At 33.0% G+C, this 17,979-nt stretch overlaps 1 protein-coding gene across 1 annotated transcript in view; it reads left to right on the top strand.

The window, feature by feature from the left end:
* Positions 1-17,979, top strand: part of HFM1 (HFM1, ATP-dependent DNA helicase homolog (S. cerevisiae)) — a 36,423-nt gene that overhangs the window by 18,295 nt on the left and 149 nt on the right. The window contains 20 exon segments of the mRNA XM_010290159.1: positions 581-714; positions 1,566-1,613; positions 2,762-2,842; positions 3,455-3,546; positions 4,327-4,433; positions 4,524-4,571; positions 4,788-4,885; positions 4,972-5,103; positions 7,020-7,105; positions 8,110-8,193; positions 9,283-9,440; positions 10,127-10,230; positions 12,285-12,380; positions 12,782-12,900; positions 13,746-13,828; positions 13,983-14,092; positions 16,223-16,321; positions 16,784-16,844; positions 17,112-17,217; positions 17,637-17,794. Coding sequence (XP_010288461.1) covers positions 581-714; positions 1,566-1,613; positions 2,762-2,842; positions 3,455-3,546; positions 4,327-4,433; positions 4,524-4,571; positions 4,788-4,885; positions 4,972-5,103; positions 7,020-7,105; positions 8,110-8,193; positions 9,283-9,440; positions 10,127-10,230; positions 12,285-12,380; positions 12,782-12,900; positions 13,746-13,828; positions 13,983-14,092; positions 16,223-16,321; positions 16,784-16,844; positions 17,112-17,217; positions 17,637-17,794 — 2,004 coding nt within the window.

Genomic DNA, 17,979 nt, shown 5'->3' with positions numbered 1-17,979 from the left:
TTCCTGCTGGAAAACTGAAGAAACTGAAATAGTACATATTGCAAAGACAAAAAGCAAGAGCTGAACCCAGATCGTGCTCTGAATTTTTAGATGATAGAGTCTGGAAAATACCAGACTATAGAATTCACTCGATGTGGACAGCCTATCAAGAGAAATATGTAGGAGAGTTAAGACATTAAAGGGTAAACCAGGAAATTTTGCTTGTGTAATTTTTTTAATGTTTAATTTTTCAAATATATCCAAAATACCAACACTGTGCTGTAACTTTAAAATGTATGTAGCTTTGTTTTCTAAATAATTGTGAAACTTCACAGTTGAAAGAGTTTTTCTATTTGTGCTTGCTGGACATTAAGCCATAATAAACTAATTACATTGATTATTGACATATTCTTTACTGTTTTCTATTGATTTCACTGATTAAAGCAAGCAGTTGACAGTAAAAAACAAAACAACTAAAAAAAACCAGAAAACTGTTGTGGTTTTTTTAGTTGGCAGGGTTTGGTTTGTTCCCAAAAAATAGTTTTAGCACTTTTTGTAATACTAACTGGTAAATGTACATACCTTTTTTTTTTTTTGATAGCTTGCACAGACATCTTGTTGAGCACTTAAATGCAGAAATAGTGCTACATACTGTCACAGATGTCACTGTAGCTTTGGAATGGATACGATCAACGTTCCTGTACATTAGAGCCTTAAAAAATCCGACTCATTATGGTTTGTTGTGGGTTTTTTTTAATTGATCTAAATTATGACACTAGGATGTGTTGGATCCATATTATTTGTTTCTTTTATTTTCTTATGGACTGTTATTTCATAATGGGTTGAAATCAAGATGTGTGATATGGCCAGTAGCATTTTTAGGAACAACAGTTTCCGTTGCTTTAATATAAGTAATAGGAGTTTCAGCATGGTATAACATTCAAAAACTCTGTAAGAAGCTGTTTACAGCTTCATAATGATCTATTTCTTTTGATCTTTAATACACTGGACCATGTATATTAATGCATCATCAAGCCTTAATGTACATTTCAGCGCTGAATATGTAATTACTGCTAAGAAAAAAATATTGTCTAATATTTCATAGTTTTTCCAAAACAAAATTTCAATAATTTTAATACTGGTGTCTTCAATTTGTCTTGTCCAGAACAGCCTCTTGGTCCCCAGCCCTGACCATGTCTTTGTTCCTGGCTGCTTCTTCTACACCTGGTTCTGAAGTCATTGGGCACTTGCTGGAGACAGTTTTTTTTTTTTTAAGGATTTATGGATGGGACTGGAACATAGTACATCTAGTACTTGAATGGATGTTACAGTTTAGGTGGCTGTCTGTATTCTAAAATAGAAAAGCTCTACATGTGAAGTTGCTCACTGACATTTTTGCAACTTTTAGGACTCATATTTTACATAGGGGAATATCTGCAGCTTTGACCTTTGCACATCTGTTCTGACAGCCACTTACTGATATTTAGATACACTGTGTGTAAGCAAATCAGTTTTGATGGGTATTGATATTGAGGATGAAGTATATAGTTGTATTAGGTTAAAAAGCTTTTTGTCTTTTAATGAAGGTTTTTCATCTGGATTGGATAAAATAGGAATTGAAGCAAAATTACAAGGTAAGTAGCTTTTAAGCCTTTTTTCAGTAAAATGTCACATTTCAGGGCAGGCTTATCCATGTTTATTATACATCTCCATTAATTTCAGTAGATCCATTCACAGAACAAATGTAATTTACTATGTTGTGCTATTGATTTTATTTAATTATTAATACTTTTGAACTTACCAGTAAGAAAAGTTACCTAGTTTACATGCTCATTCAGGTTTTTTCTGCCTTTTCCTGTCTTTTAGATCAGGACACTTCTATTTTTCGCATGTAGGTTGAAAGGAATGGAGGGAATGAAGTGTGTTACTACCTTAATAAGCCTTTATGTGGGAGAAGGCATGGTTTGAAATCACCTCTACAGATAGTGCTAGGGTAGAAGGCTTCACTTACAAATGCTTTGTAGGTGTGGAATATATTTCCTTGAAGTGCTCTGATCTTAAAAACAACCTCTAGTGTTCTAAAGTTGTTACAGAAACTAGTTCCTTCCCTGCACACATGAAGTATTGTGTAGTAATGTATATAGTTATGTTTTCATACATTTCATATGCAATAGGAATGATTTCTGGTTGCTATGGGAACTATCACTTTGAGTGCTTTTTTTAAATTCTGAACATTGTATTATGTAATTTTTGTCTTTTAATTACCTTGGTTTTGAAAGAGAGAGAAACAAAACACTTGGTCATCCTCATGCAGATATCCAACTAAGTAGGTTTAGTGAAGTAAATACAAATACATCTGATACAGTATGAAGATTTCTGATGAAGGATTCATAAATACCTGTGGATATTTGAAATTTCAACCATTTAAGTGTTAACGGTGTAGTGGAAATGTTTTGTATAAATACTGTGGACTCTGCAGCCTGTCATTCTGAATATGGCAGCCTACATTCTGTGCACATAGTTTCTTTTATTTTGGCACTTTTGCTTTCCTGAAAAAGAGTTGGGTTATCCTGTATCAAATATCTTTGCGTGAGCTTTCCCCAGGCAGAAGTTAACCACCAACTTTAGTAGAAGCAGGATCATACTCTAAAACCGTTATTTGAGTTCAGTGGAATTACTTGGGTATACATTAATTGCAATTTGATGATGATGTTTCTGCTTTTTACATAGATACGTTTTTCTGTGTGTACTAAAAATACATATATTTTCAAATTGTCAACAGAGCTGTGTTTGAAGAACTTAAATGATTTATCATCTTTTGATTTGATCAGGATGGATGAAGCGAATAATTTCAAACCAACTGGTAACACTTTTTTAAATAAACTAATTTTCAGAAGCAATGTTGAGATAGTAGTGAACTACAAAGGATCACAAGTATTCTTGTGACCCATTAATAGGAGTAGGCGAATGTAGTAGAGGGTAGAATCTGAGAGTTTGACTAGAATATATGAGCAAGTTTCTTTAACAAACCATGGAAGTTTCATTCTCTTATTGTTGATCCATTAATAGATCTTCACTTGTTGCTGGAAATTTTGTTGCAGATTAGGAGAAAATTACAGAACATTATCACAGGATAATTGGATGTGACACAGTGCAATGAAGGATAGGTTTTATCAATACCTGCTCTTTTCTACAATCCTCTGCAAGAGGTGGTAGGCTTCTCAGAAACCACAGTTCACAGTCTAGTAGATTAGTGTGAGTTCATCTCCGTTGGAGAAAACTGTAACTGCCGTGTGCTTCCTTCTGCTGCTCTCTGATGGGGTCAGTAATACCCATCAGACAGCTGGGGGCAATAACACACTGAGTCAGTGGTGGTAAATCTCATAGAGCCCTGTAATAAGGTAATGAATTCAATTTTGTGACTTAAACTAAAAAAAAATGGCACATTTATATTTTACGGTATGTTCTTTTACAGAGACTGGAAGATTAATGGCATGGTATTATATTGCATTTGATACAGTGAAACAGTTTTTCATGATTAAGGGAACAGAGACTTTAAATGAATTGGTAATACAACTTTTTAAAGAAAATTTACATATGTTCAATTGATTTTTAAACAGACTTAAAGCTAAGAAGCAGAAGTTTTTATTTCTTTTAAAGAGTCCAGACTTTGTTTATGTAAAGTATAAAATTTTAGAGAATACATCTAACTAAATTCCATGTGGAGTACTTTTGAACCTTTGTACTCTGAGATCTTTTGATTTCCAACTCTTTCTCCCCTCACTAACTTTGCTTATGAAGATACAAAGTTGCCGAAGCTGTTCTGTTCATGTATTAAACACTGTATTATTTTGTGCTTTAGTAGTTATTTTTTTATTGCAAAAACCAGCTGCATGGAAAGCAGATTTTACGTTTAAAGGAATGTTACTGTCTTTCTGTTTTAACTAATTTTCCTCTGGCAGATAATAGGTTGTTATTGCTACTGTTAAGTCACAAAAGACATTGTTTTCAAGCAAGTACTATTGACCATGAGAAAATGGAATGCCTGTTCTCTTATGGCTATCTTTGTTACTAAAGTATGAAGAAAGTAAAGTAAAATACATAACAGATAGTAAAAACTATTTTTATTTGCCTTGTATGTCATAAAGTGTTAGCAGTGTGGTTGATTTTATTTTTTATAGGAAGATGAAAGAAAGTTGGTCAGTAATAGAAATAACTGATTGACCGTCTTTTCATGGTCATAGTGTTGGGACAATTTTTTAAAGCGTTTTTTAAAAAAACAGTTGGAAGAAGTGGTAGAAAAAATGGCAAATAAAAACAATTAATAAAAAAGTTAAATTGTTACAGATTACAATGATCTCCAACTGCACAGAATTTCTGGATGTCAAGTTAAGAACAAATGAAAAGAAAATACTGAACAGTTTGAATAAAGACAAGGACAAAATAACTATCAGGTATAAAAAATAAATATATTGAAAAAGGAAAATATCTTTTTAGCAATAAATAAAATGAATAGCAGAAAATATGTATATTTTCATGCATAGGTTTCCAATGGAGGGGAAGATAAAAACAAGAGAAATGAAAATAAACTGGTAAATACTATATTGTGGTGTTACTACTTGTTGAAAAGCTGTCATTTTATGGCTGTTGAAGTCCCTGCTAAAATCTGTGTCATTTTATAGAGGACTAGATCTGGCATTTCATTGTTTCTATTCTGAATTTTCTTTTGTTTTCCAGTAGAAACTTTTATGTTGTTATACTTTGCTTACAATGTGTGGCTTATATATAAAAAAATATTTTTTTTCCAGTCTTATTCAGGCTCAGCTAGGATGCATTCCTATTCAAGACTTTACTTTGACACAAGATACTGGCAGAATATTTAGAAGTGGCTTAAGGGTTACTAGATGTATGGTAAAATTTGATCATTTTTTGGTACATATAATAATAAGCTATGTTTTATTTGATTAATACAAGTCAATCTTATTTTTACAGGGTTATCTGACTTTCTGGCATCATCTAAGAACAACTTTTTTGCTTTCTTAAACTCTTTGATTTTAGCAAAGTGTTTCAGGTGCAAACTTTGGGAAAATTCACTTCATGTATCGAAACAATTGGAAAAAATTGGTAGGTACTAGTCAGAAATGATAAAGGTGTAATCTGATAGAGAATCAAACCTCATAATTAGCCTGCTAATTTCTGGGGTGTCTGCTTATGTAATTAAATGAATCTCCTAATTACTCCATTTGCCACAATTGAGTACCGCGTTGTCAGAATAGTCTGTCATGATAAAAGTAATCCATGTAGTGATTTCCTTCAGGCTTTCAAAGTATTTCATAGTTGTTGTTTTTTTTTTCCTTAATGTTCATCTCAGTATCTTGGGCATATTCCACATTTGTGTGATTACATATCTTTGACTAGGCTATACTTTCTTTTCCAAATAGCTGTCACTGTAGGTCCTGTTACTTGTATGCATGAAAGACACCTAATTTGCATTGACATGCATAGGAATCATGAAATAGAAATCAATTTACTGTGTATGAGGTTTTTCTACACATGAGGATCACAAGTTTCTAATAATCATCCTCATGTCACTGTATCCTTTTACTGGATGAACTTCTTTCTGGAAGTACAAGCTTGTCGTAATTATTTGAAAAGGAATTCAGAAATTTTGGAGTCCTCTGTATTCCGAAAATGTAGTTATACTTGTTTGAGATAATATTATAGCTTCCTGCTTCGATGTCTAGTCTTACCATACGTTCATGTTTTCAGAATTCACTGCAGCGTTCTCTGTAATTCTTCTTTAAAGACGCATCTGCTCTGTACAGAACAGTATAGTTCGGAGATCTGCAAATTAGAGAATAGCTAAGCAGAAGATCTATATGGTACAGTACATTACAGCCTTGCCAGTTCAGGTGCAGAAGCTGTATTGCTTCATTCACGTGGATTCAAAGCAAGGGACAAGGCTTGTTAGCTTGTGCGCAGCACAGTACAGTGTGGTGAGAAGACATTTTCATTACTTCTGCATCTGTGCTTATGTGCACATGGTCATCCGAGGAGTCTGCCTTGTGTTCAGCATTTCTACGGCATTAGGATGAATGGATTACTTGCAGTGTAGACAAATCTTTTCCTGTGCACTATATTTAATAGAAAAAGTTGGGTTTAGTTTTTTTAATAATAGAAGTCCTACATATACACATCTTTGTCCTGTTTTCTTCCCTCCCCCATGCTGTCATTGCTCTTGCATCATATGTTACAATGAATTAGTAACTTTCAAAGTTCCATTTGTTTCACTCACAGGCTTCTCTTGAACTGTCTACTGACAGTTCGCGCTCTTTTCTTCAATCAAATACTGAATTGATGCCTGTATTATGATGTCCAATTCTTGACCTCTGACATTCTGTGGCTGCTAAGCCTATTCTATGTCTTTGAAGTCAAGTGAATTGTTTGAGCTCACATATTCAGAAATCCCTAATGTTTAAACTCTTATCTCAGTATATTTTTTTTTAATCTTAAAAAAGCCTTGGTAGTCAGTATTTCCTTGATAAGAGTCACTGTTCCTTAACTGACATTTGGCCTTACTGAGATTGAGGATTCAGTTGAATTCTTGCTGCATTTCTGCAACTATCTCAGTTTGGTACTCTTGTCCAATAATGATGCAGTCTTGTTGCTGTATGATATGCTTGATTTCTGTTTGCTTGTTCTGACAGACAGGATAATAATCAGTTACCGTACAGGATCTTATCGCCTTTACTACTTGCTCAGTTTGATTTCCACCTCTGTTTTTTTCTTGCTGAGAAATAGATTAAGAGAAAAAGTCTTGTTTGTATCTTGTGTTTGCTTCACTGGTGGAAACCCTTCTGCCATTTTAGGAATTATGACAAAAGAACTAGTCTTCAGCTTCACTTAAAAAAAAAAAAAGCAGGGACAAACATACTATAAAATGATTTCTTCTTTGGTTTTACCTGCTATAATGCAGTTGATGAGAATAACTTGAGATTAGTGATTGTCATCTAAAAATATAAAACTTAAATTTTTCACAGGTGTATCACTGTCAAATGCTATGGTAAATGCTGGGCTGACATCATTTAAAAAAATAGAAGACACAAATGCAAGGGAACTTGAACTGGTAATCAATTATTTTACATGCAGATAAATATGATAAGGAAAATACTGAGTATTAATACTGTTACCAGTAGAAGTGGTATGGTTAATATTAAAAGTGGTATGGTTAATATGTATCTGCTATATGATTGGCAGCCAGATTGAGTGTTAAGTGGTTTATTCATTTATACTGGTGAATTAAAAAAAAAAAGTGACAACAGCTATTTTTCCTGTAAAATGTGTATGATGTCTTGTTCTAGCAAGTTTAATGTGGATGATTTCACTGATTTGGCTCGTTTTGGAACGAGCTTAAATGTGTAGAATTTCATCATCAACATAGTTTGAAACAAAGGACAATATGCATTTCCATTTTATGAGTGTTAGAAAAACATATAAAAGGGAATATGTATTTACAGTTTCTCTTAATGTATGTTAATTATAAGAATTCTGAATTTCTATTTTTATTAGTTGTAGTTAATGATGGTCATAGAATAAAATTCTTCTGAATCATCTATAAAACTTCCTATTTTAGGAAGTTAGACTTTATCCCAGGGTAAGTTCTCTGGCTCTTGGCTTCTTTTCTGAGAAAACTGTTTTTCCAGTGTTCTGGAAGATGTAATGGATTTCTAAAGGAAATTGGTCATACTTGGGTTTTCTGTTTTGGCTTTAGGAATTTGATTTCTTTCATCTGTTCCCTTTTGCAGTTTTCCTCTTACTGGTTTTGTTTTGACTAAAGCTTAGGCAACATAGAAGAGTCAACTCATATAAAACCTGAGTAGTCAGGTTTTGAGGTGATCAGCTAGTTTGTTGGCTGTTACCTGAACGGAAGTGGTAGCAACATGAAAAAGTATTGGAATTTTCTTTTGGTTATGTTGCTATTCTGGGTATCACTGACAGTAGAGAATCAGGAGTGATAAGGTCTTTTGTTGACAGCATAATTACTCTGGTGACTTTGATTATTTGAATTTACATTTCTGTTGGCATCTATGATCAGCTGAATGTATCAGAAATGAAATTAAATCTTTGCAGATTTTAAACAGACATCCTCCTTTTGGAAACCAGATAAAAGAATCTGTTTTGCACCTTCCAAAATATGACCTTGACATTGAACAGGTAAATGCTTTTCTACTTATTTTAGGTTTTTATTCTGATATTATTAAATGAAAGAGTAAATATTGACTTAAAGAAATTTTGAGCCTTTGCTGATAGAAGATTGCATGATATTGTGGCTTCCTTCCACCTTAGCATGTATAATCAAACTTAAACATCGAAGGAAAGCCTTGGAGTAAACGTTTCCTATAATACATTGCCCTCTCTTTCTTGTTAATAGCATTTTGTTACAGATACAAACCAGTATATTCCACATTCTAGCATTATATGTGAATCTGAGAGGTCTCTTCTAACTTGAATATAAACGAACCCTAGAGACAGAAAAACATCCATATAAAACTTACTGAAGAAGCATTAACTTGTGTTTATTTTCTTTTCTATTATTTCACACTTAGGGATATAAAGAAACAGTAAATTATTACATTAACCTAGCTGGTGCCCTTTCAAAGGAAGGGTGCAATTCCATGTGTAATCAAGAGCTTTGAGGTTCTGATACACATTTTGTCTTTAAACAGGTCACATGGCCATTCTACCTTTCTGAAATGCAAAATTTTAAAAATAACCGTAAAATGTCACGTGAAGTTGGTACAAATAAAGACACCTTTGAAGTTTAAAACTTAATAAATATGTGGAAATACTATTGTCTTAACGATCTGTTCTAGTTTAGTTTTTCATTTCACGTAATACCAGATGAGTATCTCCAAAGTTATTCTCAGAAGTATTATTTAACAAATATAAATATCTTATAGAGGAATGTTGGGATGTCAACATATACCTAGCTTTTTTCTGAAATATATGTAGCTTTCTTCTTGCATCTTTCTCTTTGCATTGAACAGAGGAGAATTTTTCAAGGGCTTAATGTAGTCTGTCTTTTATTCTCAATATTTAATCAAATTCAGGATATTCAGCTATGGGCAAGTTGGTACTGTATGATAGTGTCTCAGAAAAAACAAATAAAAATTGTACCACAAATAGAAATTGCTTGAATTGAGGTTTTGTGCTTGTATCAACAGTTAAAAAATCATGGAAGGCCATATATTTTACTTTGCATATTTTAACAGGTATGTCATCTTCTCTATCATTTTTTCCTAGCTTCCAAAATACAGTGATACATTGGCTGAAATCTTAGTAACCATCAAATTAACAAACTATGAGCAGCTACAGACAAAGAGAACAGCGACAGACTTTCACTATGTTACATTGGTCATAGGAGATGCTGACAACCAAGTCATTTTTAATCAGAAAATTATGTATGTATGAACAAGTTTTTTTGCCTCGCATCTTTTAAGGGTGTTGGCTTTGAATCCTTTCTGTGACTTGCAGATTTTGCAGTACTTTCTACTGATGACAATGGTACAAAATTATTCTTTATCCTACAGCATTTTCTAGTCACTGTTGTAATTTAAAATGCTACACAAGATTCAAAAACCCAAAAAACATGCCAGTGTGCTTGTCAGTGTGCTTGTCAGTGCAGAGTGTATCTGTGAATATCTGTACAACACTCATGTCATATCATGGAAGTCATAATAGTTTCCACATAAATATAAAACAAGTAAAATACGTATTAAAAAGATACATTATTAAGTTGTTACTTAGCTGTATGTCTTTAATTATATTGTCAAAATTGTTTTTTCACTCAGAGATGGAATTAAATTCTCCAGTTGGCTAAGTTATGCTTGGACAAAATGGGAAAAGAGAAACAAAATCTTTTCCAACTGCATGACCTTCATGTGAGTTCTGGCTGAAGTCTGACACTTTTGGCAGAACTGAACTGATCTGCAGGATCCTGGCTCTCTTATACCTATAAATTGTATATTATTAGAAGGTTATTCTTAGGCCACTTATCAAGCAAAATCCAAGAACTAAGACCAAATAAAGGCTCTCTCACTTGGTTACAGATGCCATAGTATAACAAAACTTTACTGATACATTACAGGGATTCTGTGCTGCTGAAAACTGGAAACTGGATGAAGAAAATTGAAGTGAAAAGAGCTTTTAAATCAGAGGATATTAGTATAAATCTGATTAGTTCTGATTATGGTAGGTTGATTGGTATGCTTTTAATTTGAAAGCAACTGCATAACAATTTTGAATAAACTACTAAAATACTTTATATCTAGCCAAAAATATAACAACTGATCTGGAAACAAAATTCTGTTACATATTTTTTACTGGGTTGAGTATTACCTAACAGTCCTAATTATATATCTGTTTGTTTCATTTACTAGCATATTAATGAACTGGAAAACATCAAAACTGTTAATAGGAGACAGTATTTTGCTCTGTTGATGCAGATTAGGATTCTCTTTTGCCCTTCACCTTCAAGTTGAATTAACTTTCAGCAGGGATTTTTATTTATGCTGGGAAGAGCTGTCTTTGTGAATGGTTAGGTTTTGCATTATGATAAAGTATTGGATACAGATTCATCTCCACTTCAGTAGCAAGGAGTTTTTACAGTGGAAAATTTTGGGCCTTAAGGTGTGTAGATTTAAACGTTGGTCCCCTCACTGTCAATTTCCATAGAATTGGAACTATAGCAGCAGATGGGGAGAGGCAATGATGACCTTGAAACATAGAACTTTGAAATACAATTTAAAAATAGACTGACTGTATTAAATTCCATCATCATGCCTCATGTGTAAAGATGATTGCTGTGTGCTGGATTAATTGAAGTATATTTGGTGCTTCTATGATAAACATTGAATATTGACGCTATTACAGTAATCAAGCCTGGAATTATCTGTATTTCTGTGGCTAAACATGTGGCTTAGGAAAAAGGAGGGTTTTCTAACCAGAGATGAAGAAAAATTGTCCTTTAATTACTAGTTGACTATCTACACATTTTACTGAGTTCAGTAAAACTCTACACAACGATTAATTTCTCTGAAATTGGTAACAGTGAAGTTAGACTAAAAGCAAGTTTTCCTAGTCTCTACTTATTTTAAAGTCTGCTTCTGTTTCAGACTTGAAGGAAGTCTTTCATTTTAAAAGCCTGTCTGGTTTTCCAACAATATTTGCCTAGTAAAAGTCAAAAATACTCTTTTTACAAATGGTGTTGCTCATAGTCTCACATGAATCTTGGTTTAATTAGAACTAGAACCATTATTAGCATTCAACTTCAAAAGTACTGTCAACATACTCATTTTACACTTTTGCCAATACAGAGATGCTGATACTTCAGTAACACAGACTGTAGTACAATTTTAAAGTTAAAATTGTATTGTCAGTGCAAAGCCATAGTTAAATGTAATTTTAAAGCAATACAGAAAAATTCTGTTAAAGGGACTAATTTTGTTACCCATCTAGAAGCCATGTCTTTGATTCTGAAAATGTCTGGTTTTTAACCTCAATCATAAAGAATCCATTCATATAATAGTGTGCTTTTAATGGTATATTATCATAACAAATTTCCCTGATCTTTTAATAACATTTATACTTTCTTAAGCTCTTTAGAAAACAAGGTAATCAGTAGTCTAGAAACAGTTTATAGCAATTTAAAATATTTTTGTCTTTTTTTCAAAGTTGGCCTTGATATACAGCAAGCATATACAGTCTTTTACTTAACACTGAAAACACTGGGAAGTAAAGTCATTACAAATCAAAAGCGGAAACCTGAGTCTTCATTTGGTACGAATTATGGCTCACCACAAAGTCTGCCAGCAGCAAAAGTAGATACAGGTAAACAGTCAGATAACAACATCTGGCTAATACCAAAGTCAACAGAAAATTTCATTTTGCTTTCAGTAGAGAGCTAGATCTTTGTTTATCCACATTGTTTCTCTCTCAAGAACAATAAAAATATAGTGCTGCTACTTCCACTTGTCAAGTACTACAGTGCAATTATTTAATAAATTTGAAAATAAGAAAAATAATGGGTGTTTGGTATCTAACATTACCTGAATTTGGGAATGTGGTAGTCCTCCTGTTTTTCAGTAGCATTGATTAATTTCTTTCTAATTTTATTGTTTGAGCAGCCCAAAGTTTTGTTGAAGGCAACAAAATTCTAGTGATCCAGATTACTTCTAGCCTGTCTTTTACTGCGTGAAGTACTCTCTCAACTGAAAAATGAGCATTTTTGTATTACACTTATCTAGGAGGCAGATCGAAACAAGAAATCACTTACAAGAAATATGGAAACAGAGAATGCAACCATCGCTGTAAAAATAAAGATGTGTGTGGACATGACTGCTGTGAGTTTCATTAAATCTACTATTTCTGTTACTTTTAGACAAACATAGTTTAGAATAGCCTCATTTATACCAACAGCTACATTAACAGGAGCAATGGAAGCAAGAGAGTCAGGCCTGAGTTGTTGCTATGAGGCAGTCATAAAAGCAGTAACAAAAAGTTTTGTCAATAACACTTTTATAGGCACTACAATGATTAATAATATTTTTCAGTACATCTAGCATATGATTTAAGAGCAATGTCAAACTTGTTACACTTTTATATAAATATTGGTGTGTTAAATCTTTTAGGACCTTTTAATAGAAGATACTAAGCTTATGGGCAAAGTTTCCATTCATTTGGAAAGAATTAGAATTTATCCTTTCTTAACTAATCTGAAGATTATTTTAATTCCTTTTCTCAGGTAAAACTGGAGTACCTCCAAAGTCTGACATGAATGGAGATTCAAAGTTTTCTTTGTATCTAGCTGATTTAAGGAGCAGGAACTCAATTTCATCTGTACTCCCAGTAAAACGGTTAAAGGTTCATTTGAATAGTCAGCCATTGAATAGATTTATTTTACTGTTACGTATTTGTATATATTGTTTGCAGAGATGAATGTTCATATTTAGTTATAAAATTAAGTTTGTATTTTCTGTGTGGAATGCAAAAAGCAAAGAAATGTAAAGGTACCGAAGGTCCAGCAATCTTCGAGAGGTTCTGCTGCTGTTTGGAACGCTTCCAGGGTTCCACTGCTGTGCATGTACTCTTTGGTTTTACTTTTATAGCATTTGTTAGATTGTGGTGGGTGAGGTACAGAGGCATCATTGGAAGGTACTGTCCTGTGACTTGGTTTTGGCAAAATATAACCTGAATGGAAACAGTGGTATTTATCAGAGTAATGCTACTAAGATCTTTTTGCATAGGCAGGTAGATCCACTTGTTTATAAGAAAACCAACCACATTAGTTTTTAACCTCTGAAAGATTTCATGGGTTACACTTTATCCCTTTGAATGTAGTACTAAACTAGTTCTCTCTGCAGCAAGAATGGCATTTGAGATACCAAGAGTGTTTTATTTCCTTCTTATGGTTTTGTTTACTTGCTTGTTTGCAATAGAGAATGATTTAGCCTATAGCTAATACAGATCAGAGTTAGTGATAACCAGTCTGACTTTGCCAGGGTACTTGGATAATTCCATTAGAAGCATGTAATTCAAACCTTTTTAACTGATTACGTTAGATAAGCAGATATCAGAAAGATTTTAGATACGATCTTTAAAAATTTCGCTACCTTGATACAGTATCAATGATGTCATTAAGATTGCAAACTGTTGTTTTTTAACAATATATTTATATTTTATCAGTGACAATAACTTGCTTTCTTTAGATGCAGATGTTAAATCAAGCTCAAAATGTGGATCTCAAACAATTTGTTTTTACACCTAAATCTTTGTTGCCGGCATTGCCAAGGTACTGATTAGTATAAGTAACAAAAAAGAAATCTGTCTTATTTCAGATAGTATGTTAAGTTGTAACAACTAAAAAACTGTTTTCTGAATAAAATTATCTTGCAACTTTCTGCAAGTGTTTTACTGACATGTCACTGCTTTTATTTTTTTAATAGGTCTAGCAATAAACAGGCATCTTCATCACCTTCAGTGGACCAGCTAGATAACGTTAATAGCTTAGCAGTGTCTCAGAAACAACTGCAATCTTGGAATTATGGAAAAAATAGTAAGTCATTGCTAATGTTTGAAATTATGATTTTTCACTGTTTTGGTTTGAATATGCTTGTAAACAGAAACTTGCTGAAATCACTACAGCAACCAGTATAGCAATATAGAACACTGAATGTATAGGGAAATATAGTGGCCTTAATTGGCTTTCTTTCTGGTATCGGTAAGAATTTCTAATGTAGACCTAAGCATCTAAATATACCTTTAAATAAAACAGTAATGACTACCTCAAATATATGAGGGTTCAAACCTATAAATACTTCCTGAAAGGTATGACTGTAATTTATTGCTGCTGAAACCACTTATAATACAAGAGGTATTTTACCTCTGTATCTATATGTTTTCTTCTTTTCCTTTTCTACTGGAAGAAGTTAGTGAAATAGGAGCTTTTGTTTGGTAGTTGACAAAATGTGACCATTCAGTAACTGAGTTCATAACTAGTAAAACATCTCTACCTGAAAAAAAATTTCCTCTTCTACTGGAAAAGCCACAAATATTTTCACGTTTGGTGTTAAATGATCAGTTGTCATTATCAGTATGTAACTACGATGTTTTCCTCACTGCATGCCTTTTGCCATTGTATTTGGTGACAATAGATTGATGTGAATCAGGTTTTCATTAATTTGGCTAATAAGTAGCAACTCCAGCGTTTAGATTATACTCAGACATACAAGAAACACTGTGCTGAAATGAATTGAAATGTTTTTAGTTCATACTTCCTTAAGTATTGGTAGCTATACTGTATAATTACATTTTTACTTAATATTTTGACGATGGGATTGTAATCCTGTTCCTTTAAATTAATGCTTCATATGTTCCTGCCATACTAATTTACCTGCATAGTTGTTATCTAGTCTTAAGAAGGAAAACTGTTGCATAGCCATATAATCGGTGGGGGAGGCAGGCAGTTAGTGTATGATACGATTGTGTTAAAAGAATAAAGTCATGGGAAGACAGATGGATATTCCAGTATTGCTATAGCCTATGCTTAAGAACATCTTGAGGCAAATCGTACAGGATCAAGGGGACATAGTAGATTTTGCTGACTAAAAACCATCTCGATTGAATAGTAGCAGAAGAGGTAACCTCAGCCATATTGATTGGGCCAGCTGCATTTTTAAAGTGCATCAAAAATAGTTCTAATGAAGTAAGGCCTCAGTTCATATGATTTTTATAGGGTTAACTGGATCTATAATATGGTATCTTTCCATTCCATACAAAAAATTGTAGGTAATTAAGAGTATACTGTGAAATTGTAGTAACCTTAGCCTATAATTATTTAAAGCCTGTGTGTCTGTGCAATAACGGACTGTGCTGACTGTGCACATCCAAAATTACAACAGCAGTGCCTTCCTGGTGTTGCCAGTGTCAGTGGAACGGGATTTTTGATTTGAGCCTGTCCTGCTCCCCCTCTGTTGAAAGGGAGACTTGGATCAGGGTTTCTCAGGCTTATTAGGGCCATGACAACAATGAAGATTCCAGCACTGTCTGATGCTGGAAGGTAGTATGGCAGAAGAGAGATGAAAAAAATTAGCAGAGAGATTGGATTGGTGATTAAAAGAGAGAATACAACAAACAAAGGGGAAACAGAGTAAGAGAGGAAACAGGAAGGTGGTCTTTGCACCAGGAAAAAAGTATTTTAAAACATTAACTATCACATTTTAATTAAGAATATTAACAACAATGCTTGAAAACGTGTCTGTCGTGGCTAGTTCTTAGGCATTAGATGTATGGGAGGAAGACAGCATTCAGAGTGTTTTGGAAAACGAGAGAAGAAAGGGCTGAATTAAAAGTATTAAATTTGGAATCAAACTACTACTCACAAAGGGAAAGAATGAAAGTGCAGTGATTTTTGTACAATCTACATGGAGGATAACTTTTCTGAAAATAACGCTGAGGAAAAAGTGCATATATGACAATCCTCCTTTTCAAGAGATTGAACAACTGGTTGTAAAATATAGAAAAGTTTTTGTTGTACTTGTGCGTTACAAATGTAGAACGGCTTTCTCTTGGAAATATTCAGTTTTTGTGAGTGAGAAGAGTCAAGAGATAATGGCATGAGAAAAAAATCTTAAAAATCTTTAATGCATAACCTGACTGATACAGATAAAACCAAATTGTTTTTCAGATGCTTTGGATGTGGATCTTGAACTGAGAGATGACGTTTGGGATGATATTGATGATGAAAAATTAGTATTTGCTAGCAACTTTGCCAGTAGAGAATTAGGTAAGGTTATTTTTTAAAAATTCATTGTTCGCTACGTACAAATTATTTTACAGGCTATTATTTGAGAATAATTTATTAAAGTATACAATGAATAGAACTACCTGAAATTTTTTGGTTAATTGACTTGACTACCAGGTTTATTACTCTACCTTGAATGTCACCTATGGTGAGACAAATCTAATATCAAAGGGAGAGTTGAGAAAGTCATAATTAAAAAAAATTCTGGATGGTCTGCAACTGCATATTTGTTAATTTATCTGACTGCTCATCTCTGCTTATCTTTACATTAGCCCAAAACCCACAGAAGAAATATTTCAAGTGTTAAGACTTTTCAGTAATTTTCAAACTGTTACTTATCAGATTATGTAAAATATTTACAAGGGGGTTTGGCTGTTTTGTGACTCCGTTTTTCAAACTTTCATTCTTATATGGAACATGGAAATATCTGCCTTCAAATTCCAGATGAGTGTGAACCACTTTGCCAATATACAAGAAGCAAAGCCACAAAGGACACTTCAAAAGAGTAAGCATTACATAATTTATTACAATTTCATTCAGTTAAAAATATTGTCTGTATTTCATATGTATCTGTATAATTAAATGTATAGGAGGTTGTTCACTCGTAAAAGTGAGCAAAATTTCAACTTTTAAAAGGTATGAATTGTTGAATAATTTGAAATTTTTTTTTTATTTAAGTGTGGAGGGAAATAAATAGAAAATCCTGAACTGAAAAGTAAATAATTTTGCACTTCTGTAAAAATACTTAAATTATTCAACTTGATATTTTCAGTTCACGCGCATTACAGGATGAGACCAATATCCAGAACTCAGTTGTTCCTGTGGTTAAGAGCACATCAAAAGCGAATTTATCTGTACAGAGTGGAAATACAAATATGGTGAGTAAAAGTATTTTGATAACAGAATTTCCTATAACTAGAGTATTTCATGTGTAAATATATTTACCATATCTGAGTTATGAATCAGTTTCTGAACTGAGTTTCTGAACCTTTCTGTGTTGTCCAAACATGCATGCATCCTGTGTTCAGTGTGATATTCATGATAGAAAGAACTAGGATTTGGATTTAGTTTATAGCATGACTTATAGCAAATAAGCAATACATAGCAAAACTATTTACTCAATTTGATTGTGATTCTGCAAGTCATACAGTATATAATTATGTTTGTCATGTGCTTGGTCTGTGTTAAACACCATAATATCAATATACATATCTGTACTACGTACTACAACAATCTGGCAATTTCTCTTTTGATTAGTTATTTTAACCATATACACTTTTTAACATTTACATTGCAGTCCAGTTGTCAAGAAAAAAAGTATTCAAATCCTTCACAAGAGCTGCAACATGTACAGTGTTCTTCAGTCTCAGAAATAATTTCACACTCTTCTAAATTCACTAGGAAAGAGGATTTTTTTATTTTCACAAAAGATCAGGAAAAAGAAGTGGATCCCAGGTAATAAGAAGTTGTGCATGTATTTCTGTTACCTCAGTGTCTAGTGCTTAGTTCTTCATGGAACACAGACCTTTAGGCAATGTGTTAATTTTAAAAAGATGAATTTTCACAATAATAGTAGCAATTCACTTTTCTTAGAAAGGAAAATTCTTCAAAATTATTTTGGTTGTCTTTATCTTTTGACT

Source organism: Phaethon lepturus, unplaced genomic scaffold (assembly GCF_000687285.1).
Source record: "Phaethon lepturus isolate BGI_N335 unplaced genomic scaffold, ASM68728v1 scaffold14010, whole genome shotgun sequence".
In the NCBI taxonomy this organism is placed as follows: Eukaryota; Metazoa; Chordata; class Aves; order Phaethontiformes; family Phaethontidae; genus Phaethon; species Phaethon lepturus.
Note: the sequence above shows the minus strand (reverse complement) of the source record. Positions and strands in the feature narration are given on the sequence as shown.